General features: G+C 41.1%; 1 protein-coding gene across 4 annotated transcripts; it reads right to left on the reverse strand.

Moving 5' to 3' along the window:
- Positions 1-571: 571 nt before the first annotated feature.
- Positions 572-21,409, reverse strand: TMPRSS2 (transmembrane serine protease 2). 4 transcript variants are annotated; one of them, XM_030477111.1, is made up of 15 exons: positions 21,310-21,409; positions 15,780-15,896; positions 14,462-14,532; positions 13,401-13,596; positions 13,004-13,087; positions 11,485-11,604; positions 10,021-10,150; positions 8,816-8,926; positions 7,968-8,011; positions 7,077-7,251; positions 5,177-5,352; positions 4,269-4,364; positions 3,257-3,399; positions 2,534-2,686; positions 572-2,338 (listed from the first exon to the last, which is right to left on the reverse strand). In XM_030477111.1, exons 3-15 carry the CDS (start codon positions 14,474-14,476, stop codon positions 2,327-2,329), a joined length of 1,455 nt encoding a protein of 484 aa, XP_030332971.1. In that variant the 5' UTR covers positions 14,477-14,532; positions 15,780-15,896; positions 21,310-21,409; the 3' UTR covers positions 572-2,326. The 4 variants fall into 4 exon arrangements, with proteins under 4 accessions (XP_030332971.1, XP_030332970.1, XP_030332969.1 ...); XM_030477110.1 differs by having other exon boundaries at positions 15,739-15,896; XM_030477109.1 differs by having other exon boundaries at positions 14,963-15,896.
- Positions 21,410-26,534: the final 5,125 nt, after the last annotated feature.

The raw sequence follows: 26,534 nt of genomic DNA on the forward strand, positions 1-26,534 counted from the left end.
CTGTTGACTTGCAATGATGCAGGTCAGAAGCCATAAAGAAGCCTAATACCACAATAACTTATTTAATCTCTATTTTGAATGTACTTTCGACTTGTTGACTACTTCATGGTATCCCCCAAGGCACACTTGATGCTCATGTACTATTGAAAACACCCTGTCTCACATCTAGAGAAGACAGGCAGGCACACATTGCTTCAGGCAGCATGAGATGTAATAATAAAATAGGGTGTGACTCCCTCGACCCACTGCCTTTAGGCTAAACTTCCTTATTTAATTCAATTTCACAAGGTAGAGAGATTTCATCAGACCCAGCCACTAAAAGATATCCAATATCAGTGGACATCAAGCTCTCTTGCCTTGGGATTGTTCAAGGACCTTAAAAAAAAAAGCCTCTTGGATCACCCTTTTGTGTTGTTTTCTTTTTCTTTGTTTTGTATTTTGGGGGGTTTCTTTTCTAATTGGATTCTCAAAGCACTTCAGACACTGAATGTAGCAACTGTCTCCAAAAACAGAAGAAAAAAAAAACCCAAACCCAAACACCAAGCAAACAAACATAAACCACTACTAAGGAAAACTATTTGTAAAAAAATTTATTTGGTGCAGTGTTTACATGTAAGATAATTACATTTCAGTACTAAAAGAGAAAACAAGACTAGTGGAGTCATTTTATTCAAAAGACTTATCCTTCTTAAAATAGACGTGTTATGGCTTTTTGATTCTGTGTACTATGATTATAAATTATTTTCAAAATCCTACTTGAGGTGGCATTCTTGACATTAATTACATTTTGCTAAAAACAGAAATGCAGATATATAAAAGGAGAGCTGTAAGGAATTAAAAGCCAAATTTAATAAATGAGGTAGTTCATTTGGTTACATAGAAATGCAGATTTGTGGTTTTTTTGTACAAAATATCCAGCCTCTGTACATGTGTCTGCAATCAGAGGTCTATCGCTTGCAACACAGCCTTACTGAAAAACTTTGCCTTTTGCCTTTCTCAGCAGGCAGAGTTCAAGACTCAACCTCAATGTGTACAGCCAGGAACCTCACCTTTGGGACACTTAATTCACTGCTTCCTGATACAGCTCTGGAGCATAACCTGCATCAAGAGTGATAGCAGGTTTTGTCCTTTTTGAGTTCAGAGAAGCTTAAGGCAGAACAGCGCAGTCAGACTGGTCTTGCTTCAAACAATCTGGCTTGGATGACTGCTGTGTTGAGATCCTGAGGACTTTTAATTACCTGAATACACAGTTGGGTTTTTTTTGTGTCTCTACCATAATGCATGGAAACTTCCCTTCATATATATACTCCTCCCCCTCTACTCTGCTCTTGTGAAACCCCACCTGCAGCACTGCATTCAGCTCTGGGGTTCCCAATATAAGAAGGACATGGAGCTGTTGGAGCGAGTCCAGAGAGGGTCACAAGGATGATTGGAGGGCTGGAGCCCCTCCCTATAAAGACAGGTTGAGACAGTTGGGCTTAATTCAGCCTGGAGAAGGCTCAGGGGAGACCTCACAGCAGCCTTCCGACACCAAAGGGGGCCTACAGGAAAGCTGGAGAGGGACTTTTTACAGGGGCATGTAGGGATAGAACAAGGGGGAATGGCTTCAGGCTGAAAGAAGGTAGATTTAGTTTTAAGTATTAAGAAGAAATTCTGTACTATGAGGGTGATAAGGCACTGGAACAGGTATCCACAGAGAAATGTGGATACCCCACCCCTGGCAGTGCTCAAGGCCAGGTTAGACGAGGCTTTGAGCAACCTGGTCTAGTGGAAGGTGTCCCTGCCCATGGCAGGGGGTTGGAAATAAATGGTCCTTAAGGTCCCTTCCAACCCAAACCTTTCTGTGATTCTATATCAAAAAACATTTATTTATTTTTAAATTGCCAACCAGCAGCTCAGAGAGTCAAAGTTCACACTACTTAACATTTAATTTAAAACACTACTAAACCAACTGTCCCATCATCCTGCTACAAAAATCTTAAATTTTTATTAAAATTGCCATTATAAGCCTGTACCTGATTATCAAGTCAGAGTTACTCAACTAAAGAGAGACATTTCAGCAAGCAGTTGACAGAACAGCTTTCTGCCAGGCACAAGACCACCACAAGAACAAAGGTGGTCACTGTGATAATCCTTCATTGATTAAGATCAGTTGCTGTAGCCAGCACAGAACCGAGTGTGCAATCCTTCATGTTATTTTTAAAAATAATTCAAAGAGGAAAAAAAAAAAAATCATTTCCAAAGTGAATAAATATCCCAGGCACCCATGGCTTCATTTATTCTTGTTCTCAGAAACATCGATCAGCAAGGAGGACAGCCAGCATTGTCATCTGTTTGCCTGTTTAAAAAAAAACCAAACCAACAAAGGTTCAAGTTCTGTTGACAGCTGACAGACTATCTTATCAATTACTTGGATGTTTCACAACAGAACAGTCCCATTAGCAGACAAGTCATATTTATTTATTTTAATAAATAAAATCAAGGTTTAGGATTTTGGACATTTTAAATTATTAAAACCACCCAAATATTTTACCTGCATATTTTTATAAATCCAATCTGTAAACACAGTCATATTCCCATACACTCCTGGTTTACTGGGAGTAGCACAGCCAGATCCCCAGCTAGTATCTCCAACCAGCCACCACACGGAGTTTTTGTTAGTTACTAGCGGACCTCCACTGTCACCCTGCAGAAAATACAAATGCATTATTAGTTACCTGGCCACCAGGAAAGACACAATCCATTTCACTTCAGGAATACAGGTTAAGTTTCAAAAAAAAGCTAACCACCATTGTAAGGCAGTCACTAAAACAAAATGTGATGGCAATTACAGTATTAAATAATGACTGCTTGCAATAGGGATGAAAATTGTTTGCCCAAAGCACTAAATGACATAGGCATTATTGACTTTCTTGTTCACCAACATAATGGTAGGGTATCACTGTGGTTATGAAGAGCATTCATTGAACTTTAAGTATCAGATAGCAAAACATCCTTGAAGCATTCTAAAGGACTGCCTCACCCTCTTTGGTTACTTAGTGGAAACTCAGCACTGGCAGCTGTTCACAAGATGAAACAAAATCTCTCCCTTTTTAAGGGACACACCACCAAAGGAACTAGGAACTCAACCAAAATGTTATTTTCTCTCCTCCCTCAGCCCCCCATCTGTTTGTAATTAATAGATTATTAGAAAAGCCTATGAGTAAGACCACAAAAATAATCAGATCATTAATAGGTGTTAATGAGGAATACTTACCTGACAGGAATCAATTCCTCCTTCTAGATATCCAGCACAGACCATTGTAGGCAAAATCGCACCATTATAGACAAAGACAGAATTACACGTAGACTGTTCTATTAAGCGCACGCTAGCATAATTCAAGTTATTTGATGTTTTACCTAAGAATGAAACACACACAAAACCACACATACAAACACAAAATTAGAACAAGCATCGCATTATGTTGCTATTATAAATCTCTTCAGCTAGCACTGTTCAAGATGAAATATACGAGAAACATTGAGATGGACACTTAAGATATATGGTCCACCACTCAGAGACAACGTGACATTAAAACTCCCTTCCAAGAGGTCAGTGAGTTACTCTGCTTTGCTGTCAGTGGACTGTAAAGCAAGAGAACATGGCACCTACCTGCCTACTCCGACCCCAAATCAACTGTGTTATCTACAGGGCTATTGAAAGCACGTGAAATCTGCAAGAGGCAAAGAACACCTCCCCACAGTTGCTGTGGCAGCACAAGATGCCAGCAGCTCCCAGATTTGGAGTCCAGCTTCTCCAACACCCCCCTCCCTGTCCAGTACTTTCTCATACTGAAAAACACCCTTTCCTCCATTTCCTTTTCACTTCTTACAAATTTACTTTCAGCATGCTATTTTAACTTGAGGTGGTGGAAAGGCTCCTGCCTTTTCCTATGTCCACAAAGACTGGCTTGGCATACAGCCATCTTTGTTACAGGAGAGGTGGCCCAGGTAGCAGAGGCACAGAATTGTTTCCTGTGTGAATATTTCTGCTCCCAGTACTGGTTTGAGGCTCTTTTGCAGTCTGCTGAATGCGACACGTCACAACTTGCTTTCAGACAGAATGCCCTGTGTAAATATTAGGGGCTGTAAAATGGGTGAAAAAAATAGCGTATCAACAGATCTGAGATCTGGCTCAAACTGCCCAATCAGCTCATTAAATGGTTATTTGTAGTCTGAAGAGGACTGGTTTATGTAGAAGACCAAAATAGTCCAGAGCCACTCTTTACCTCCTTGGCTCTCTGCTCCCCATCCAGATATCCAGCACTCCTGATTAGTCTCGAACATCATTCCTGGATTAGGCAGACAAACTGGCTGTACATCATCTACAAAAGAAACACAGTAACATCTGTAATCCCAGATGTCCAGACATAATTCAAAATAAATGCATAACCATAATCATGACCACCACTTCAATACATACACACCATGCATTTTTCTTGTACTTTACCTTCTGCATTCTCTTTGCAAAACCCTGCTGAAAATAATTACAAAGCAAGCAGGATTCAATGCCTACATACGAGAAGCATGAAACACAAAAACCTGGTAAACAGACAACCTCCCTGCTCGCAGCAGCAGCAAAGCCCCTCCAGATTACTTCCAGTAGAGCTTTAAAATGATGCACTGAAATATAAAGGACCTGTACATTAAAAGCACTTCAAGTTTAAATAATGGTTTGTCCTCTATTTTTTACTGCTTGCTTACAAACAACCTGCATCTACTTTTAAGACAGGAACTTCTTGGAACACTTGGGGTTTGGTTTGGTTTTTTTTATGTTCCAATTGTTATTTAATGTAACTTGCTTTGGGGTTTAGCCAGTTCTCCACCACTACGCCCTGAGCCTGCATATATGGGAGTGGCAATATGTAAGCACTGTACAGCATTCTGCGGTAAAAGTAAATTGTTGAGATGAGCCCAAACTCCTTTACCATGTACTAGATTTGAATAAATCCTACTTAGAAAATCGGAGGGTGGGCCCTCTGCTCCTACCTCTACCCTGTCTCTGTCTCTAAGGTGTCTCTACCCACATTTTGTGTTCTTCCCATAAATATCTATAAGGATTTCTTGATGAACTTCAGAAGTTTTAAAGGATGTGCTCATTGTCATCAGATTTTTGCCCTAAGAGCAGGATACATACCAGTAAAACTCAACGATGCCTCTAACTTCATAAGGGCAACATCATTGTCTTTAGAATCTGTATCATAATCTGGATGGGAAATTATTTGTTGCACTTTGTATCCGCTTTTGTAGACCATCTCATCCTGATTCAGAATCCCAGCATAAACCCTCCAGCTGTTTGTTTCAGAAAGTTGTCTAGAGGAAAAAGGAAGATTAGAAGGTTTGCTTCTCTGGTAACGAGTCACAAATTATGACCTTCAAAAAACAGTCTTCAGAAACAGCAGTCAAACGCATGTGTGACCAAGAATGCACATGCATTTGACTACCATTTCCAAAGAACAAGGTAAACAAATTGCAAGACCTCTCACTTTAGGAAAGCTTGACTCTAATTTCATACACATAATTAAAAAAAAAATATAAAAAAAATCTTTGAGATGGGTAAAGTATCACTGTCTATCCCCTTAGTCACTGAGCACAGAAAATTATAGTCTGAGACTGCAACACTGAAGTCTATTGATTTCCATGGCTGAGGGATCAAGCAGTTATTTCTGAGGTCTCACATGTCAGCGGTATCACTCGTGTACTATCCAAAGCACACAAGGGCAGCAAAAGCCAGAACTAGTAAAAACATGATCTAGTGAGGGAATTTCACTATCTTGAAAATGCCAGGTTTGGGGTTTTTTTGTTGTTGTTTGGTTTTGGTGGCTTTAAATGTTGAGCGTGTTTGCTGGATGTAATTTAAGTTGGTTTTTTGTGCTCTAGCATAGTTCAATAGAAAGCTTCCTACAAGTGTTAGAACTCCTTCTACGAGAACTGGCAAGGCAGTAGTGCTTGCAACAGTTGCCCCCCCTCAAAAAAAACCCCAAACAAAACCAAACACACACCCCCCAAGAAAAAACAAAACAAAACAAAACAAAAAAAAAACCCAACAAACCTAAAAGCAACAAACAAACAAAACTCCAACCCCATCACAAGACTGAAAACCAGCTTTGTACCAGCTACAGCTTGGTTGCCATTCTTAAAGCTTTTGCATCCTACAGAGCTCAAATCAGAAAACAAAGGAGGGATAAGATCGTCACGTAAGAACGCACATTTGCATTCCTTTCTCAAGGTTAAGGACAAAGTTTTTTTTCTTGGCTTAGCCTCAAACTGTGATCCAGTCAACCAACCATTAAAAATGTTTTTTCTTCGTGAGTTTTTCCTCCAACAGAAGCGGCCACCTTTTAAGTATATTCTGCCACTGTACATAGGTACCACAACACCCTCAACACTTCTTTACATGTTAAAAATGTACTAAGCACCAGTTATTTTTCCTGTTTATGCCAATTTAAAGTGCTTCTTGGACAGGTAAAAATTGACATTTAATGCTGACTTGGGCTTCACTACCATGTGGAATGAAGATATGAGGAAATAAGTGGTACAGGCATCTTTCAATTGATTATATCTACAGTTGTGTGATATTTGAGGGTTTGAGATTTTTTTTCTTTTTCCTTTTTTTTTTTTCCCCTTTTCTGTGTTTTTCCTCACAGTGTAATATAACATCTTCATGAAAACATTGTATTGTCTGGCATTAAGTTTTGTGCCTTGAGTTTACATTTTTAGTTGGGTGGGTACGTGTGCCCAACACCACCGTCCAACTTAATTTCCACCTTTAACGAGTAAGATTTTCTTCCTGTAGAAAATAAACAGATGATCTGCAGCCAGCCTCCTCCAGAACAAATTTTCCCTTACTAATTGAAAACCATACTGCTACATAGACAAAATACTATAGCTAACACCTGCATTCAAGGTAGCGGGGAGAGGAGGAATGGTATTTAATTCAGTTTTAAAGGAAAAAGTTGGGAGGCTTAAGCAAATTTCTGTGTTTCAGCCTGAAGCAAGAAAAATCACCACTCAAGAGACAAAGGACAGAGACTCACCCTTCCACACAGTGCGCAGCCGTCACTATCCACTGAGGGGTGATGATGGAGCCACCGCAGATATGGGTGCCCTGCACGTGGAGGCTGACCTGCCACGGCCACTGCCCCAGCACCGCCCCGCTGCCACCCACAATTCTGGTCATGATGTTCACGCTGTTAGTGGAAAGGCCGCACTCTAAAGAGTCAGTTACACACACAGGTGCATTAAAGAGTGAACTGGTCTGGAAGATGGCTTCTGCAACTCAAGGCTTCCCTAGCAGAGAGGAGCACAGACTATGTCTGACCTCTGCACTGCTGGCCTTCAATATGCCACAGCTTGGGCCCCTGCCTTGCACACCAAGATCCCAAGTCTCTCATAGCCTAGACCCCCTCCACATTGCACACATCAAGATGAGTATTTGGTAGCTGCTGCCCTCGGTTCACCACAGACCAGTGGTTCTTTACACCTTTGAATGTGGTATTCAAGCATCTCTGGTGAGCCACATAGACACAGCGCTGTGTTGCACAACAAAACAGACAACAGCCAGGAATTGCCTCATGGCAGCCATCACCATCAAGAACACACTGCCCTCCCAATGTCTGTGCGTTAGAGAGCAGATGTGCCATAGATGTCCCACCACAATTACTGGGTGAAGGCTACAAAGCTTCACTGCAGGCAAGTAATTTAAAGGAACTGATGGCAGCAAAGACAAAAACAACTGGGGATCCAACATTCTGCTTGTCTCCTCTCCCTTCCTGCTCTTAAAATCTTTTAGCGTCTGAAACTTGGAAACCAGAGTTAAATCATCTGCCCATCAAAAGACAGCAATTATTTATGCAGATTCGAAGGGATTTCCCAGTTAGGGCATTTCAAAGCATGAACAAGCAGAAGCTTGAGAAACAGTAACTTACGTATGCAGCGCAGAGAAACCACATTTCCTGATGCACAGGAATCACTGCAATAGAAATAAAGACAAATGGGTTTTTAGGTATACAGTGAAGCAAACAGTGGGCGAAGTTCACACTCCAGCTGCTGCTACCCTTTCCAGTTACGTGCCCTGCCCTCACTTTCATTTTCCTGCCCAGGGTTCCCTCTTTTCTTTTCTCTCTCCAGCTACCCTTCCCGCAACCATCTGTCCTCCACCATTTCTTGAACAAAAGGTTTGTAAGCCTATTGAGGAGCAATATGAAGAATAGCGTGAGGAAAAAGTTGAGCTGAATAATGAAGTAGCTGTAGAAGAATCTAAACAAGGAAGCCACGGGAACTTTGCAGGCACAGCAGTCTACAAATTTAAAAACCAGACACCTCAAAGTTGTTTAACGAGAATAAAAATACTTTCCACAGTGAAAGATCCATTTTGTGTGTTCATGTGACTGAAAAAAAAAAAAAAAGAAAAAAAAAGCTGTACCATCTGCTGTGAATGTGTTATAGCTGGTAGCTATTGTCACCATATAGAAACTCCTGTTGATGGCCAAAGAGCCTTAGAAAAGTATCTTTGACATGGCAACCTTCTAGGCAGCATGGAGGAAGCAGGATGGACATCTCTTTTAAAAGAAGAGAGGAAGGGTGGCAAAATGGCAGCTGTGGCTTTAAATAGGAGAGCAGTTGCTGCAATCAGATGAAAAACAAAGTCTCCTTCCCTCTAAAAACCCCCACTAAAAGATGTGTTTGCATTATGCTACAGGAAGAAACTACACCTCTTATAACAGCTAGAAAGACCCCAGACAAAAGGAAAGAAGTTTGTATTAAACAAAGATACCTGCAGTACAGCTTTTTGTACAAGTCTACATTTTCAGCACTTGTGTTCAGCTTCATGTAGCTTTTAAAGTCATCTTCAATTGCTACTCCTTGACTGTAGTAATATGTATCTCTGCAAAACAGAAAGTCCATTATGAAACCCAACAGTTTCAGTTTTCTAACAAAAAAAAAAAATAAAGTGTGCCAGGTGACAGTTTCTCACATGAACAACACTAAAAATAGGATTTTATTTATTTTTTAATTAAGCACAGTGCCCCAGGGGTGTTGTATGGTGCCAGAGACTCAGATTCTTTAAAATTTTGTCAAGTTCCATTTCCCATCAAACAGTAACTAGATTAAAATATTATTTTTATCTAATATGCATGCATGGTAGGAATCTTCAGCCTCATGAAACAGCGCAAGATGAAGAGATGCCTTTGCCAGTACCTTTACACAGCTTAGCAAAGTTCAGGTCCAGTAAGTTGTGACAGCCACATTTCTGTGGCACAACGAGAGCAGTAGCAAGTGATGCTGTTCTGCCAGGCTTTCTAGGTAGGACCAGCTCCATGCAGTTGCTGCTGGGCTGTCTTACTAGAGTTGGAACTGCTGGGGCCATTGCTAGTTCAGAGATCTGAATTCAGAGCGCCATGACAGAGTGGGCACACACAAGTTCTGCCTGGGCAGTAAATTCACCCCATTACTCTACGCACAACAGAAGACAGTATTTGCCAACTGTATCAAAAAGATGCAACATTAAGTGTTTCAACCGCAGAAGAATTTAGCCTACGTCATTCCGTGGGGAGAATGCAGGCAGCACTCAGGGCCACAAATGTTTATGGCAATTTTCCACATGAGCTCATGTTACTTGTGTCCTGAGAAGATCAAGGCTTTCTATGCAATACTGGTGATGACAGGTCAAGTCAGACTGGATGTTATTGAGCAATTATAATGATCTGAAGCAAGCTCTGGAAGATGGTTGTAAGTGAATGTATTGGATACAAGTGACCCCACTGAGTTACTACTGCATGCGTGCCAGACCCTGTTACTTGTTGGAGCAATGTTTCATTTTGGTTCTGTAACAGCTACCATTGTCAAAATCAGACCCACCTTATTTCACAAAAACTAGATTGACAACTGCTTTTTGTTTCACATACACATTCTTAAAAACAGTAAGAGGGGAATTAACCTTTCTATGTATGTACAAAGGCTAATGAAGGTTAGACTTACACACTGTAGCCCATGTCTTCACATGCAGTCTTCCCATAATCGTCATTCCAGTCATCTTGACAAATAGGATACCAGGATTTGCTGACAGGTGAATAAACTTGCAGGATGAAGTTTGGTCCAAAAAGTCTAACTGTCAGAAAAGGAAGAAGGGAAAAAAAAAAAAAGCAAAGCAAACAAAGAACATCGCAAGCTATATTACTGCTCTTTCTCTCCTTAAAAGTATTGTTACCCATAATATTTGTTTGTATGTATGAAGTGGTGTTAATTTAATGCTGCTTTCTTCTCAAATTCTGAAGAAATACCATGTAGACAGAAATACTGCAATGACTTTTATTACTTTGTGTAAAGCAATTTAAAGAACTGCCAGTTTAAAAATGCAAGTGTACAAGACCGTGTTCATCTTTCATTACTGCTTTTATGCTCAAAATTCTCTTTCACATTCTACCACTGAGAAAGACTGCAATAGCCTCTCTTATCTTTCATCTACGCAACCGTGTATTTCTTCATATATCATGTATTATGTGTAAATAAAATATAATCTATTGTAATAAATTTTTAATTGGATCTTAATACACCAAATTTCTTCAGAGAAGTGCTTATAGTGCAAGAATGTAACAAGGAGCAATTAGCCCTGACATTGCATGCCCCATTATGTATTTATTTGCACATTAATTTAATATAAAATAGTTCAAGCAAAAGGACGGATTGAACAAGCTTCTCCAAAAACCCAGTATTAAACCAAACGGAGAGGAACAGCTTTAGAGCATATGCTAGTAAATGCTAATCTTACACAACATGTGCAGAATAAAAGTTCCCAGAGAGAGAATAAGAGTACAGCCAGAGTTTTCTAGAGTAGCACTGGCACAACACAGGTGTTAGAAATGAGATGCCATGCCTTTGGAACAGACAAATTGATGATGTTTCCACCTTCATCTCTGCACTAAAGTCTCCCTTGGCATCTTTTCAGTTGAAAAAGCTGATCAGACCAGGCTTTCTTACAACAAAGGAGTTATGAAGTAGTTGAAACATTACTGGGAGAATTAAGAATGCAAAATATGTGGAAAAAGACAAGCCTGACTGAAGACCACCAGATTTATGTGATCACCTGAAGGTCTACTACAAAGTCAACTATGACTGTTCATTCCAGCGACAATGTTATATTCAGTTTTGCACAAATCCCATTCAAATTAAAAGGTGATATTCTAAAAACTGATTCAAAGTTAAACCATCTCAACCCCTTCCACCCCTGAATCAGTCATTTTGTTTCAGCTATTCAAACGGTCTGGAAACAAACTGAATATCTAGATATAGCCTTCAAAGCATTCAAACATCCTAAAACCATTTTAGAGATATAACTTAGGCTAAAATGGCGCTGTTGTAACTTAGGCAAGCTTTAGACTAGGCAATCTGCTCAAAAACTCTCGCAGTTGGCTGAAGGCCCCCTGCTTGACTACCAGCACTCACCACACCGGGTTTCATCCTCCCCATTGGGGCAGTCGTTCACTCCATCACACCATTGCGAGGGTGGTATACACACTCCTGAAGATCCACACTCAATTAAGGAGCTGAGACAACTATTAGCTACTGCAGGGAGAGAGCAACACAGACATTAGACTGAACATCAATTGGCTTAGCCTTAGGTGACTACTGCTAACTCTCAAAGAGTATTCCACTTTGATAGAGCAAAACATCAGAAAGAGCTCTTAAACTCAAAGGTGGGAGGAGACCTAGCCTGATACAACAGAAGATGTATTGCTCTGTCCTTTACATTACTTCTCAGATTAAGACACTGGTGCAGCTGATTGGATTTCGTCCAGTGCCTCCCCTGAATAAGCCAGCAACATTAACTAACTAAAAGGAGTCAGCTTTACACTGACAAAGCATAACACTGAGAAATGGAAAAGGAGGAAGAAAGCAATTACTCCAATTACATCCTTTTGCCTTCGCTGCCATTTAAAACAAGATTACATTCATCCTGTATAAATAAAAGCAAGTCTCATCCTAATAGTTTTAAATTAAGTCCCTTCTCTCTTCCTTTTGTTTCCTCCACAGAACAGAAGAGAGAGGCTCCTAAAAACATAGCAATTTGTTTTTTAGTTCCATTCAAAAAATGGCTTTCGTTGAAAGCGAAATTAAGATAGCAAAAGACAAACTTACCCTAAGCTGAACAGAAGTGCTCTAGCCCAGCTTCAGAGTTCAGCCACCTCAGCTGGGCATGACTTTCAAGGTGAACATATCATTTGTGGTAAGGCTTACAGTGGTGAGACAGGTTGGGCTCACACAACATTAACACACTTTCAAAGCAAAAGCCTCACAGAAACAAATAAATGGACGTGAATTACATCTGCTCCAAGAGAGATCCCATTTTATCAAAATAAAAGGTATCTTGACTGTTTACACTCTTGCAGTTAAAAGAATACAAATTTACTTCAACCTTCTTCCTTCACTTGAAATTAAGTGAAGTTCATTTTTGGAACAGTTCCATTTCAGAAAAGATGCACAGCAGTGACTTCCCTAATGAAATGCACTGCAGAACATGTTGGCCATGCACAGTCATGTGCCAGCTATTCCCAGTGCAAAAACCCTTGCAAGAACTTAACTATTCTCTACTAACAGCTATGGTACTGCACCAGCTTTGCCAGGCAGATTGGAGCTTTCCAGAGAAACCAATTGAATAAGCTTCTCCAGAAGAATCAAAGAGCAGATGATGTCATTTAACATCAAAAACGTATTTACTTGATGATAGGAAAGCAACAGCAGCATTATTCATTAAAAAGAAAGGAGAAAAAAACAAACCAAACCAAAGCAAAACAAAACCACAAATGAAACTGAACCATTAGGAAGCAATACAAGTTCATATCTCAAGATATAGGTAACAAAGGCTTTCTTGTCACTAATTTGGCATAAAATGGAAGAATGTTTATTTCTAACTTTAAAGGTTTAATACATCTTTTCTTTCAGAACCAAAAAAATAAATTCTTACCAGAATACCAGATGAAGAAAGCAGCAACTGCACAACAAATTACTATTAAAACAGTTACTATAATGATTATGGCTTTCTTTACGCCTGAAATGAAAGTGAGAAGAAAAAGAGAAATTAGGTTCACAAATAAGGTAATTTCAAATCACCAGCACCATCTATTTCCTTGACATAAGAAACCACACTTTTTTTGCTGGACAGGCTTTCCTCCACTCCACCACCCTTCCTCCAAATCGCCCAAGTTTCTGTCTAGTTACACTGGTATCACAGCCAGCTATTATTTCTTCATCCACAGGCAGGTGGCTCCTTCAATACCAGAGTTGGAAGGGAAGATCCGTTTTATTATCTTACTCTGGAAGACCTTTAGTCTAAATTTGGAAGAAATCAGACCAAAACTTACTTAATCCACATATTCTCCTGGATGAATGTGGTATTGGCCTACTCGACTGATAGGTATCAACCTTTGGGACGTAGCTTGGCACTGACGGAGCATTTGTTGAGAAGTACTGGGGATACGGGTTAGCACCTACTGGCTGCTTGGCAGAATGGACATTTTCAGGCTGAAAGCCACAATTTTCATAATATGGCGGTGGACCCTAAATGGTAATGTTGAGGGGGAGGAAACAGGAGAAAACGAAAACAAGAAACGAGACAGAAATTAGGACAAAATAAATTTCAGGTGCCATTTACATTCATAACCCTACTAAGTAATTCTGCCAATGCAGAAGCACACCACGCATGCATACACATCCTAGTCACCCAAATTCACATGGAGAAAGAGATTTATAGTATATGCCTAGTGCCTTGCATTTTGAATAATAAAAATATCAGAGTGAGGCTGGAAGGCATATGAAGAGATCAGTTTCCTGATCCAAAGTAACTCAACCTAAGAAGGATTCTTGAGTCCAGTCCTCCGGCTGGCTGCACACACAATTGCGCTGGAACATCCAACAGAGTAGAAATAAGCAGCAAGGACAGTTTTAGGTAGCACCCTTATCAAAAGAAACACTGACAAATAACAGCCTTCCTGGGTGGAGTTGTCCAGGTCTAGGAAAAATGCTTATTGTCCCATATTGTCCCAAAACAACACCAGGTATACCTGAGCTATTTCTGGCCTACAAACAGGTAGTGGAATATCCTGAAAGAGCACTAAGAACTAGTTAAACCCATTTCAAACTATACCTCCAAAATAAGCTTTAAAAGAATAAATCTCTCCCAGGAGCATCTGGGCATTTGAAATGCTAGTTAATTCAAGACTTTTCATTTGCCTCAGTATTACAGTATTACTTTCCTTTTTTGCAGAAAAGAAAACACAACAACTACTTCACTTGTTAACTTGTAAAAGACTTGTTAACCAGAACACCACTCAATAGGCTGTTACCTGTAAATAAATAAAACCCCATTAAAGGAAAAAAAAAAAGGGGGGTGGAGGGGGAGGAATATTTTGAATATTTTACTTACTGCAGTAGAGGTCATCTTTCCTTTGTCAGCAATACCAAAACAATTCAAGTATTTGGAAGTAAAGCATGAACCTATATAAAAATAAAAAACAAAACAGAGAACAATCACAAATAAAAATTTCGCCACATTTCTTGTCAGTTTTCCCTTTGGCAAAACACCAAATCTGCAGGGGAAAAACAATACAGAAGTATTTCAAGAAAGGGTCCAAATTAAGGTGCAGCATGAAATCAGATCTCAATAGCCTCTCAATACAACCTTGAGGATTATACAGTGGCAACTATTCATTAACACGAGCGCCACGCAAACCAAGAAGATTAAGTTAGTGCTCACTCTCGCTGACAGAATGAGAGTTAAAGAATATCCTGGCAACAACCCATATGGTGTCAGCACCAAGTTCAGGTCCTCCTGTCTCTCTCAACACTTGCTCATGTATCGCTCTTAGGTTTATGACACAGAAACGAGAACATGAACAAAGCACCAGGAAATACAAATTCAACTAACTCATTTAATAATGCCACGGCTAGCAGCCCACAAGCCACATCTTTTTCACTCTTCCACGCTGCAAAGTTGTCATCTTGGTTGTGTGTTGTAGCCACCACAGCAAACACAGGGAGAAAAGCACAGCAGAGAAATAATATGCCACACCAATAAGGAAGTTTTTCAAAGAGAGTAAGAGAGGAGCAACATCCAATGTTTCAAGCATACAGCAGTTTATTTTAAAGTTAAACATTAACATTAAGTAAAACCACAGATTAGCAAAGACACAAGAAACACAAAATGTTTCTGCTGCAGTTCTAAAATAGGCAGTTATACACCTGTACAAGAAATCATTTTAATAAATAATTTAATCTATTGAGTCCTCTCATAATGTTACTCTACATGAAAAAAAAAAAAGCCTAGGAAGTGCCTCAGTCATGCACTGAGAAATACCTTTCGCCAGCTTGCAGAGCAGTGCCTTGCACACAGGCACACTGCCATGACCCCTGTTGAAAGCCATGACTATAAAGAGCAGTTGTATTAAGACACAGCATAATTCAGCCCAAAGTAAAAGGTTATGTTTCAGGACCTGTACCAAGGTGTCATCTCACCCAAAACTGAATTGCAAGTATCTCAACAGCAGCTTGGCACCTTGAGCGTGCCAATATTTCATAACAATTTAGGAAGGCTCTTTCTGGTATTTGCTTATTAGTGCTAACAAAGAAAAGTAAATAATAATGCACTATTGAATTCTTATTTGCATGGCAGACAGGTGAAAAATAAGCCTTACTCCTACTTACAGTAAGTCCATCAGATTGATGACTAAGGCTTCAGGACTTACGCTTTATGTTGCATCCATTCTTACCCAGCTCTTCACAGCAGAGTCAGGAAGTGTAGCTCTGCACAGACTTAGAGGACAAGCAACAAGTCACAGGAAGGAATTTTTGTTCCTTGTTCTCTGAAAAGGAGGGGGGGGGAAATTATTAGGAAGTTTAGTGATAGCAGACAGAAGTGGTGATTTGGAGGTAAACCAACAGGTACTATGACCAAAACAAAAAACAAATATTTTTTTCACTAACATTTGAAAGGCTTTGGAAATCTATTTCCCATTCAGCTTCTGATTAATAACACTTTTCCATTATCACACCAGAAAACACAGGGAAGCCATAGGTACATACAGATTTCCATGATATTACACATACACACTTGCCAGTGCACTAAAAAAAGATTAAAGCAAAACCACTAGGCTCCCGTTAGTTTGCAAATGTTTAAAGCAAAAATCGATGTGTAGCATCCAAAAATGATATAATCTAGTTTTCCTAAACACGCATCACTGACACACCTCAAAAGGTTTTACAAATACACCAAGAGTAGTGCAACAACTTCACAGATAAGGAAGCTGGGTCATGGAGAAACAAACAGACCTGTCAAACACTTCCCATCCCAACAACTATAGAGCTGGAAGAGACTGGTCCATCTTATCTCAGTCCAATACTTTGGCCTCCAACTCACCTCATACTTCAGACAGATCTAAATAGATCCCACATAAAAGTATCATAAACCCACCCTGGTGCAGAACAGTTTAGTGGGAACATATAACTATCCTTCCCTCCCACTGCCAGTCATTCTTCCTGATGTCTGACAAGATATAATGGCACTTTACTGGGTATATCTGAAGAAACAAACCTTAAGAGTCTTTTAAAGTGAGCTGGTGGAATTAATGTGTACAGCAATTTTCAGGTAAGGAAACAGGGATAAAGCTCCCCCCTAACAGCAGACTTGAAAGTATGAATAACAGGGCCCAGGAAGCCAGGGTCTTGCAGATCAGCTTGCTAACACCTTCTATAGCTTTCTTAATTTTCCTATGGATTTCTGCAAATCAGTTCTTTATATTTAAGCAAAGGTTGCAGTAGAGTTGGTCTGTACTTCTAGAACATACAACGTAATTGAATATAGACTTCCTAGACTATTAGTCTTTCAAAGGCTTGTCCTCCTCCCTACCACAGTGAGAGCCACTGCCCCCTGGACACGAAAAGCACCAAGCACAGGGTCATGCTGCTCAGCTGTAAGTGGTCCCCAATGCCACATCCACCTCACTGCTGTTGCGCAAAGGTGAGCCTCCCCTTTTACCTCCTCACAGCAGCATTAGGTCATGATTCCTTTACATTGTGTGTGTCCTTCACTAGCCAGAAGCCAACATCCCAAAAAGACAAAAGAAAGAACAAAAGGTAAAGAAACACTAACGATTTAACTGTGATTTTGTTAATGAAACCAAAATTGCTGGCTTCTACCCTAGTTCTCCATGCAAGAAATAATAATGGTACTTCCTTAATACACTATTCTGTACTAATTCCTGTCATAATTGTCAGTTAAGAACAGTAACATGCTTTGGAGGCATGGAGTTCCACAAGCACTGCTAGCTATATTAGTTTTTACAACCCCTTATATATCACTCTACGTTGTTTCCATGCCTAGGTCAACAGAATGAAGTAATTACCTTCAGATACCCTAACGCAACACTGAATTCAACTTGGCCAGCGAAGCCAGAGTTATATGGGCAGCAGCATACTTCCTGCATTTACGTATTACTTCAATACATATTTCGTGGTAGTTCCTGAAATAGAAACATCATTAGCTGTTTGCTAAGCTCTATGATAGGTATCTACAACTGAAAAACAACAACCAAAAAAAAAAACCAAACTAGTTCTTCACAGTTAGACCTGTGTGAAACCAACCACATGCAAACAAGGAAGGAGCAAGAGGACAGAACAATTAAAAGCCAAATGCATGAAGTCAAATCCAGCTTCTAAAAGGCAGAACATAAAAGCATCCAAACACTAACTCAGTGTCACATCCAACAAATCAGCTGTTCCCTTTACCAGGATAAAGAAATACAGTACTCGCAAATGAACTGGAAAAACTTATCAAGATAGCAAAGGAGTAATTCCAGTGCAAAGCTCAGCCTTAAAAAGGGCAAGCCAACAAATTATGGCTTTTTTTGATGATGCCAGAAAGGAAGCATGCGTTAGTTTTTTTTATTCCAGTTTTATAGCCACCTACAAGTTTCAGTAGCATAACCTTAAACACAATATAACCACGGTACAAAGGTGGGCAGGAAAGGGAGGAGGGGCAATAAAAAAATAAGGACAGAGAAAATAAACAAAGAGGTTATTGCAGATTCATTTATACAATCTTTTCACATGGTGGGCAATTCCTGCCTCTGCTATCTGGACAAGAGAAAAGAAACATGGAAAGATTCCTGTTTAACAAGCAGCACTAAAAATTAGCATGATTTGCAAATGAAGTACAGAAAGATTAAAAGAAAAAAAAATCCAGTTATGTACGAAAAGAACTAAATAAGGAACTAAATAAGATTTTTCACGTCTTTTGATTAACAAGAGTTCCTTGATACTTCTTCAGGATGTAGTACTGAGTATTTTTATTGAGATTATTCAAAAAATGAATGTCATTTACTCCACAGGGTAAATTTTATTTTCTGGAAGGGATCAAAGACAAAGCAACTGAATGTCTCAAAGTATTCAAAATCAGGTTCTTCCAATATCCTGGCCTTTCAGCTAACCTTCTCGATAGAGGTAAGCGCTACTCAGTATGTCTATGCAGTAATAGTACACATCTTGCAGACAAATATACGAGACTGTGTAAATATTTATATGAAATGTTGCCACAAATAGAGCCTTGCCATTCTTAGATCTCCTAAGAAATAGCTTTGAAGCTATTCTAGATTAACTCCTAAAATATCATTAAACTGTAGTACTACTTATCAACAGTTGTCAAAAAAAACAGTGCCTCTTAACAAGCGCTGCCAGCAGCTCAAATAAAGTCTACAACAGTATTCCCAACACCAGCAATCCAAGTTAATACTACTTCCACATGAAAAAGCTCTGAGTGTAGCAGTCGCATTTTAAACAGTTACAGGATGCTGTAGTCATACTACAGGTAGTCATCGATTTGTCTTCTCTGAAAACAGATGTTACCACGAAACTCAGCCCATCATGAGTACAACACGTGCCTTTGTTAGGAAGGGTGGGGTTGGAAAGGAGGCTGAAGAGGTGTTGCCTAGCTGAGCGGATGGTAAGTGGCAGAAGACCCTACGAAAGAAAAGTCATTTCTGAAAGAGAAAGGATGAAGAGACCAGAAAACCAGATTTGCTGGCATGGTAGGAGATGGAGGTATTGGTCAGGCAACAATTGCAGAGGCAGTCATTGCCCACAGCACACGCCACCTCATGTACACAGATCAGTGTTGCTAGAGGATACAGAAACAGTCAGCCTGGCATTTGGATGCTTTCTTCCCCTACGCTACATCCCTGGTTCTGCCTCTGTCCTTCCCCGTCCACGGCAGAAGCAAATAACCTCATCTGGCAGTAAAATTCAAGTCTCTGACTACAGCACCGAAAGACTCCAGCAAGGAAAAAAAACCTCTCAAGAATACCTGTCTACCATATTCGAGTTGAAAATGAATATTGTATGAACATGGTACCAATAGGTACCCATTCTGCAGGAAAATAAAAACTAGCCATGTTAACAAATCAGCCTTATTTAGGTATTTCTCCAGGTCAGCTGTTTTCAACCTGTGAACTACCAATCCTGAGGGCATGTAAACCACTTCCAAGGGGCGTATGACACAGAAGAAAGCCAGCCTGCTGGAAGGAGGTTTGAATTCACTCCACAGGGAGGCTCCTATTGCCAGAGACAGATTTAGGGATCCAGCCATCAAAGACATGGGAGAAGTACTGATATAGAAGCACGGACAAAACTGAGCTACCATCACAGTACCGGCACTACTTGGTGTGGACCAAACCTTGCCTGACACAAGGAATAGCCCATATGTCCAGGAGCAGCAACTCCAAGAGAAATATTTTGACCAGCATTCTAGGATACTGTTTTGCTTTAGTTTTACATCAACATCTAGGAATATATTTTCAACTCGTTTCCATTTTCAGGCTAGACTACTGTGATAGATTTGCTCCAGGCAGACTTTTCTATGTACCACTATAATTTTTAACAGTTTAAGAATTAAACGAAAAATGAAAAAAGATATGTTAAGTCCTACTTTGATACCAAATTTAATCTTAGTCCACCTGTCTTTTGGCTTTACGTTGATACCTGTAGGTAACAGCCACAACTGCAATAACTTCCCAGTTTCATTGACCTACCACATACAATATCCAGCTCTTCCCTGGCCTAACACTGACTTTGTTGATACAAGTCACCCTTCAGAAGTGAAGCTGCTTCCTTTGGCTCTTCCTAAAGCACTGGAGGCATTAGTGTCACTTTACTCAGGGCAAACAGGAATAGTTAGGACAAAGGCACAGTGTGAGAATAGTCTCTTAAATTCACCAGCATGCACCCACCCAGAAACCTGAGGTGAAACTCGAGGTCCGGGTAAGCTACTATCGTCAGTAAAGCCACCTGAGAGGAAATTGGGAGTAGGGTTGATTTCAGCATTCAAAACTTTGGCCCAGAAGTTTCAATGCTAGGGCTCCTGCGGGCAGGCAGGAGCAGCCCCAGGTAAGTTACTTATCAACAAAGTTACTCTTCCAAAACTACTGGACAAGCTGGGACAACTATAATCAGAAATCAGCGCTTTTGCAAGGAACCAAAGCAGTGGTGACATTAGTACACAAAGAAGAGACCCCGGAACCAGATGCTAGTAGAGTTTATTCTCCGTGTGAGCAGCTTCTCACACCGTGACCTTGACAAAGCTGCCTAACCTCGCAGCGTCTCGTCTCCTTTCGCCACAACGGCAAGAAATGGACAACCTCCATCTCGAGAAGCCCGAGGTGGGCCAGCGCTGGTGTGCGTAGAGCACCAAGCACCTTTCCTCCTGTACCTCCTGGAATCGCGTTGTTCGCCTCACAACACCCGTTCACTTCTGCGCTAGTGCGCAGCTCTCACCTTGCCTTGCCACCGCTCCGCGGGGAACCGCAACCTTTTCGTGTTGCATCTACCGGTAGAGAAACCGGCTGCGGAAAGGGAGCAAGCAGGTAAAGCACAGGGAAACGTCGCAGAAAGAGGAGATTTTACTAGCCCCCGGGATTTTATCCACCGGCGCCTCCTTTTCTCGCATTCGGGAGACGACGACATATGTGTCCCGTCCTCCCCCCTTCCCCCAGCCCCGGCCCCGCTGTGGGACGGCAATTTTCAGATGCCTCGGGGGTCCCTCCGCTGTCCCCCAAAGTAAACTTCCATAATCAAAAGCCAAAAACCGCAGGCGCCACTCGGAGCGGCCTGGCTGGATTCCACCCCCTCGCCGGGGCGATGGTGCTCCCCGGACTGTGGGAGCCGACTGGCCCCGGAGCAAAAGCCCATGTGAGGTGAAGGGGCCACGGCGGGGAGCACCGCGCTTACCTGGGGCTGCCCTTGCCAGAACGAAGCCCAGCGGGACGGAACGCGGTACACCGAGCTGGGAGCAGCCGGTGCGGCCGGGGAGGAGTTAGCCGGCGGGGGGAGCGGCGGGGAAAGGGCAGGTGCCGCCAGGTGGATGCGTCGCCCGGCCCCTTCCTCCCACTGCTGGGGAGGAGGAGGAGGGCATGCCCGCAGCCCGCCTCGCTCATCCGCGCCCGCAGGGAGACGGCGCCCAGCAGCCTCCCGGGGGGCCAAGCCGTGCGACAACCCTTTGTGCCTGGTGGGGGCCCGCAGCCGCTCCCAGTCAGACCGCAGTAGATGAGGCATCCTCTTTCCCCCTTCCTTCCTCTTCCCCCCCACGGACGTCTGCGAAACGGGCAAGCCGGACGGAAGCAATGGGACCCCCGGGAAGGCCCTGCTGCAGCCCGAGGGGCGCGGCGGTGATGGTGACTCCACATGTGAGCCCCGCTTCCGGGCAGACTGTCCCCGGGTTTTGCGGTTTCTGCTCTAGCCTAAGCGGGCTGTGGTGGGGTACCCGTGCCTTTTTTTTTTCTGAACTTCCTCATTAGCCTGTCTTCCCTGCGTTTCAGGGTGTTGTATGCAAATAAGAACCCACAAGTCTTTCCTGGACAGGGCAGGTCAGGAGCTAATAAAGATTGCTTATAAAACATCCAGCCCAAGGAAACTGCTTCCTTTTTCTTATGCCTTTTAGGCTATTTAATAAAGAGGCACTCTGGAAAATCACTGCAATCTCAATGGTCACGTTACTTACAATGCTCTAGTGACTTGCGGTAACTCCCTGTAAAGCAGATCTACAAATGATGGAGGCTTTTCTATGCCAAAGCTGAGACCCACTGGTAAAAAAAAAAAAAAAAAAAAAAAAATAAAGAAAAGAAAACAAATCCACTTATATCCCAAAATCTCAGAGTATGACTGGAAAAGTGCATAGGTGTTTGAAGAAATTCCACTCACTTTTGATAAGAGCTCCATGTTAGCTACAGTATTGCTGCATGCTAATCTTAACATCTCTGTTTGGAGACTACAGATAAGGCACAATACACAAGTTTGGCATGGTAAGTGTTTGAGGTTTGTTTATATTTCCAAATGCATATCAAGGAATTGCATCAAGCACACCAAGAAGCCAAGCTCATACCTTCAGTATTTTTACAGCTTTTTGTGTGTATTCAAAGAGAACTTCATACCCTTTAGTATAAAAAACATAACGAGTATTAAAACAAACTTTACCTTAGGCTTTTCAGCTGAACATTTTTGTAGGGCTATTTCTGCTCATGCTCTCCCACAAGGAATCAGTGAGATTCAGTAATTTTCCAGTATAGATTCAGTTGCAGGAATTGGACCTCCAATTTCACCTAAGTAAAACATAAAGTTGTCCCAAGTCACAAACAAAATTCACCGTGTTGTCACCTTCTGTGGTTCTCTACTAAATCCATCTGTGTGGCATATCCTTGTCTGTAATCTGCAGTAACTCTGTTGGTGGCCTTCAGAGCTTAGAAGCATTTTAGGTTTGAAGCAGGGTATCTAGTCATAAGGTTTTCCTGTTCAGTTTCCTTACCAAGATGGAGGGAAACAGCCCTGAATATTGCCACTTGTCATCATGGCCACAAGGAGAGATGATGACGTGATTATCAAGGAGAGTCCCCTCAGGATTTATTCTGCTCTACAGCTGAACCTGATATTTCTCTACTTTGGAATTTCACTTTTTTTTTTTTTTTTGAAAGTCATTTGGAGGCTGTGTAGTGCTATAGTGACGATGTCTAGCTCCTCTCTCAAGACAAAGCTCATGTTTTGAGCTGAAGAATATTCTGGATCTCACTTTGGATTTGTCCAGATGTCTTGCACAATGGCTACGGATAAGGAGAAAGGGGGACGTAAAATACATAAGCTGATTCCCCTGTAGCTTGATGTTGTCTATATGTAGCCACTTCTGAGGTACTACAGCAATTCAGGTGTTAAAAGCAAAACTGAGGAGGACACGGTAACAGGTAACAAATATGTTACCCTGAAGAATGGTGTGCTCCTCTGTCAGAGAAGTTTTAAACTCTTTACAAGGACTCACATTGCTTTGTGCATTAGGAAACGACACCAGACCTGCCGGGGGAGGGATTCAGTACAGCTTCATTAAAAAGAATGGCGCTCTGCTTACTTACAGACTTGAAGATCTGGGCATAAGCCAGCAGCTAGTTGATTACCCCTGTTAACACCTTTTCTTCTCAGAGAGGACTGAGCCGGTCAGTGAACAGTGCATTCCCACCGTCTTTCCCCCAATTCCTCCCTTCCTCCGGGCTGGTATCTGGTTTACTAAAGTGTTGGCCTCTCAGATCTCTAACGTGCTAAAAGCTTTTTTGCTTTTTTTAATTGGGTTAATATTCCCCAAGGTTAACGTAGTTTGCTAACAAAGGTCAAAGGAATAGGAGAGCTGGAGCAGCGGAGGCGGGGAGGTGGAGGTGGGGAGGGGGACGCTGCCTCCTCTTGGCAGCAGAAGCTGTCGGGTCTGTTCAGCTTGCCTTTTCTAGTCGAGGACTGAGCTCGTGACACTGTAAATCTCTCCCCAAATAGTTGTATGTATGTATTACCGTGTATTCATTACGCTTTTGCAGAGCAGGATGCTCAGTATTGGTTTTATTAGTGGATTACAAGCAACCTTTACAGGAGAGATCTGGGCAGGATTTAGTTTTTCAGGGTGGCTGCGTGCTCTGGGAGTGGCAGGTGAGTCCTCTGATGAAGAAAGACTTCCTCTTGCCGAGGAACCCAGAGTTCATTGCCCAGAATACCAGGTGTCTGAGACCTTTAACATGACCCAGCCTAATGCTGCTCATCTCAACACTTACTCCAAACACCTTTCTCTCACTTAAAATTAATAGTTAAATGTTCAGTGAACCACTTCCTCCTCTGTATTTATGCACATGAGGGGAAGAGGAAGGATGTTTGGATGGTTTTTTTTTGTTTGTTTTTTACAGGAGTACAAGCAAACGTTTCTATAGATTCGTGCGAAGCATCTGCATTTCAGCATGTAAAATAAACTGATCTTTTTTAAGTATCTGGTATCACCTACCATTGTACATCCTACTACATGGTACCTTTGGCTTCCTATGACACCTCCTTTATTCTTTAAGGTAGCTCTGTCCAGCCATTAATCATAACTCACTTGGTTTCTGCAGCACTTTGTCATAGCAGTTCATTTCCTACTCTGTTAATACTGAACATGCCATTTGCTCCATTGTCTTTCCTACTTCTGAAGATTTTCCTGTGTTCCTAGTGTCTAATCAAAACCCCAGGGGAGTCATTGGTCACTCCAAAGATAAAGTCACTCCAAAGCCAAACTGCAGAGTTCTTACTCAAAGCATGCCAGGATGACCTTGCCCTTGCCATTTTCAACTGCAGCACAATACTTCTTTTTGTCATACCAATAGAACTAGAATTAGAGGTATCTCAAGGGAAATTCAGTGCTAAAGCCCACAACTGGAAAAAACCAAACAACCCACAAACATTCAGATGAGGAATTGGCTCACCCAACCCAACAGCTCCTTCATTTCACAACTCAGCTTTAAGCACCAGGTACCACCTTATGCCCTACCGTGGTGGAGTTTCTATATGCCTTTTTTTTTTTTTCATCTGTACCATGAGAGAGTGCTCTGTGGTTGACACTTTATGACATATGCTACAGTTACTCACTCATCCATAAAACGATATCAAACCTGGGAACTTGATTAGTCATTTAATAACTAAGCTTAAACTAAATGTATGTTGACTTTGGAAGTACATTTGCATCAACAGATATTACCAAGAATACACACAGAGAAATTCACCTGCTGCAGGTATATTTGAATATCAAATTAATGGGAAGACATCTTGAAAAGTCATCTTTTTTTTTTTCCTAACTGTTCAATGCCGGTGAAACAGGAGGTAGTCCTTTGTATTATCTAAATATGCTTGGAAAACTACAACTCCTTAAGCCAATTACCCTGTTATCTGGGAACTACGAAAGGATCCCTGTGCCTTCAGATTAGAAAGGTGTGTCCCTGTGAACATTCTCACTTCTTTCCCAGCCTTTCAGAAAGTTTTTCAGGACTTTCAAGCCTTACGCAGATGGAAAACCAGAAAATCACCACGGCTGTTCTTGGTTCTCCCTTCCCCCCGCCACTCTCCATCCCAGTTTAGCTTTCTTGTATAAAGACAAAGAAAGTCACAGAGTTATGAAATTCTTCGCTCTCTCCCTGAGGGAATAAACTGCCAGAAATAATAAGTGGCCTTAACTTACCTTTAGGTGCATGTTGTTTCAATGGGTTTCTTGTCTGTTATTGTAAAACAAGAGAGACTATAAATTCAAATACTGCTCTTTGTTGGATTTTTCTGGGTGTACCATGTAAATACAGCTGCATTTTCCTACATTGGAATGGAATTGGACCTACAATTTTGACCTGCTATCCACGTTAAAATAATGCTACTGTTGTGGCACAGAAATTTAATGACAACTTATACAACTTTATTGTATATTTTTTCCTGATACTTGTGAATTTTTATTTTTTTTTTAACTGGTCTGGTGGCTTAGCTTTGTTTTGCACTTGTAACACAAAACAGCCATAAATCCAAACTACTCAGCCAGTTAGACCAGGTTTATAGTTACTCTAATGCCAGCAAACAGGCCTGAAACAACTACAATGCATCAGTAACTATGGGGTTTGATGCAGACTGATCTCACTCTCCTTATAAAAAGGAATTACACAAATATTACATTTTAAAATATTTTATTTAATATGAATTTTCAAAAGGAAAATTACTTAATTCTTATGCAATTGGATTTAAATAATTAGTGAAAAACCTGTGTTTCAGTAGCAATTAGAATCATAGATATGTGGTTTTGCTGATGCATGCAGAAAAATGTTGTTTGAGAAAATAAAAAGAAACAAACTGTAATCAATCTTAAATTAAGACTTCATTCTTTTTTTCAATTAGAAACCAAAAGTGATGTTTTGGATCTGAATGTAATCTTGGACAAAATTAACATTGGTTTAGTGGAGCCAGATCTTCCCAAATGATCTTTTTGAACAGCTGAATTTTTTGAATACCTGCATGAGATAACCAGAGATAAATCCTATCAGAAAAGAATTGCCTTTTGTTTGTCTGGATAGTAAAGAGTTAGGGTTTTTTCACTTTCAATCCTAGTTCAGCTCCAGACTTGCTGTATAACTTTGGTGAACTCTTTTCCA

This window comes from Strigops habroptila, chromosome 2 (assembly GCF_004027225.2).
Source record: "Strigops habroptila isolate Jane chromosome 2, bStrHab1.2.pri, whole genome shotgun sequence".
NCBI classification, from domain to species: domain Eukaryota; kingdom Metazoa; phylum Chordata; class Aves; order Psittaciformes; family Psittacidae; genus Strigops; species Strigops habroptila.